Source organism: Sinocyclocheilus anshuiensis, unplaced genomic scaffold (genome assembly GCF_001515605.1).
Source record: "Sinocyclocheilus anshuiensis isolate Anshui unplaced genomic scaffold, SAMN03320099.WGS_v1.1 scaffold1429, whole genome shotgun sequence".
Lineage (NCBI taxonomy): Eukaryota > Metazoa > Chordata > Actinopteri > Cypriniformes > Cyprinidae > Sinocyclocheilus > Sinocyclocheilus anshuiensis.
The window spans coordinates 246916-248124 of NW_015548305.1; the positions used below are offsets into that span (position 1 = coordinate 246916).

General features: G+C 38.5%; 1 protein-coding gene across 1 annotated transcript in view; it reads left to right on the plus strand.

The window, feature by feature from the left end:
* LOC107656176 (diacylglycerol kinase zeta-like) overlaps nt 1–1209 on the plus strand; it is a 50571-nt gene that overhangs the window by 45741 nt on the left and 3621 nt on the right. Inside the window, exons 33-34 of the mRNA XM_016443914.1 lie at nt 8–44; nt 270–369. Coding sequence (XP_016299400.1) covers nt 8–44; nt 270–369 — 137 coding nt within the window. The remainder of the gene's footprint in view (nt 1–7; nt 45–269; nt 370–1209) is intronic.

Consider the following 1209-nt stretch of genomic DNA (forward strand, 5'->3'; position numbering starts at 1 on the left):
TCCACAGCACCCACCGATATCCTGGATGTAACAGAGAGAGAAAAGTGAGTGTCTTGCTGAATGCACACTGATGCCACTTGTTATTTTTATCTTTTGACAGTAAAAGTTCAAGTTCTATTTTATGATACTGTAGTCAGGTATTCAGATAGTCAGACTTTTTAACAGCCTCCAAACTTGTCTTGTCTTGTGTTTTCTGCCTCCTTCCTCTCTATTTATCCCTCTCTCTTTATCTCTTGCTTCCTGTCTGTCTCTCTTTCAATCTTATTCAGTGGAGAGACGGTATTGCACAAAGCGGCCTCATTGTGTCAGAGGACAATCTGTCATTACCTAGTGGAGGCGGGAGCATCTCTCATGAAGACAGACTTACAGGTGAGATAGATATGTAGAGAAATACACTTTATGTTCATGTTTGATGCTGGAGTAAAGGGAATAGTTCTCCCAAAAATTAAAATTCTGTACTCATTTAATCTATCTCATGTCATTCGAATCCCATAAGACTTTGTTAAAGGTTAATCTTCGAAACACAAATTAAATTGATTATTTTTCAGATTGTTTAAATATAAATAAGCACATAAAGTGATCGTATATATTAACAAGACTTGGATTAAATGGCTTGATTTCTATGGATTTGCTTTACAAAGCCATTAGTACCTTTTTGGATCTTCTAAGTTTTGGTTACTTGGCCTTTCAGTGAAGTAACAGAAAACTCTCAGGTTTCATAAAAAAGATCTTAGTTTGTGTTTCAAAGGTTAACAAAAGTCTTATGGGTTTGGAACAACATGAGGGTGAGGAAATGATGATGAATTCCCTTTAATGTTCATAGCGGTCCACTTACATGCACAGAAAAGTCTCATGACCAGGTCTGGTGTTGTACCTGACAAAAACACAATGAGAAATAATGTCATAGCATTTGATAATGTTATCGATACACATTCTGTCAGAGGTTATTTCCTGTTTGTACTTGATATGAGAATTTTAGGAAGGAATAATTTGGGTAAGTTCTGAATACAGATTCATGCCACGAACATCATTCTCTGTAGACGTTTGTGGCTTTTGGATCTCTCTCATTTTGGCTGCAGCCTCCAGCTGGTCTCCATCCCTGAACGTCTCTGTACTCAACTGCTCTGTTAGTCAGTGCTGACTAAGACCTCCGCATGAAACAAGGAACCATTCTTCCTTCCAGCAGCCCACCCTCTCCCCCGCTCTCCT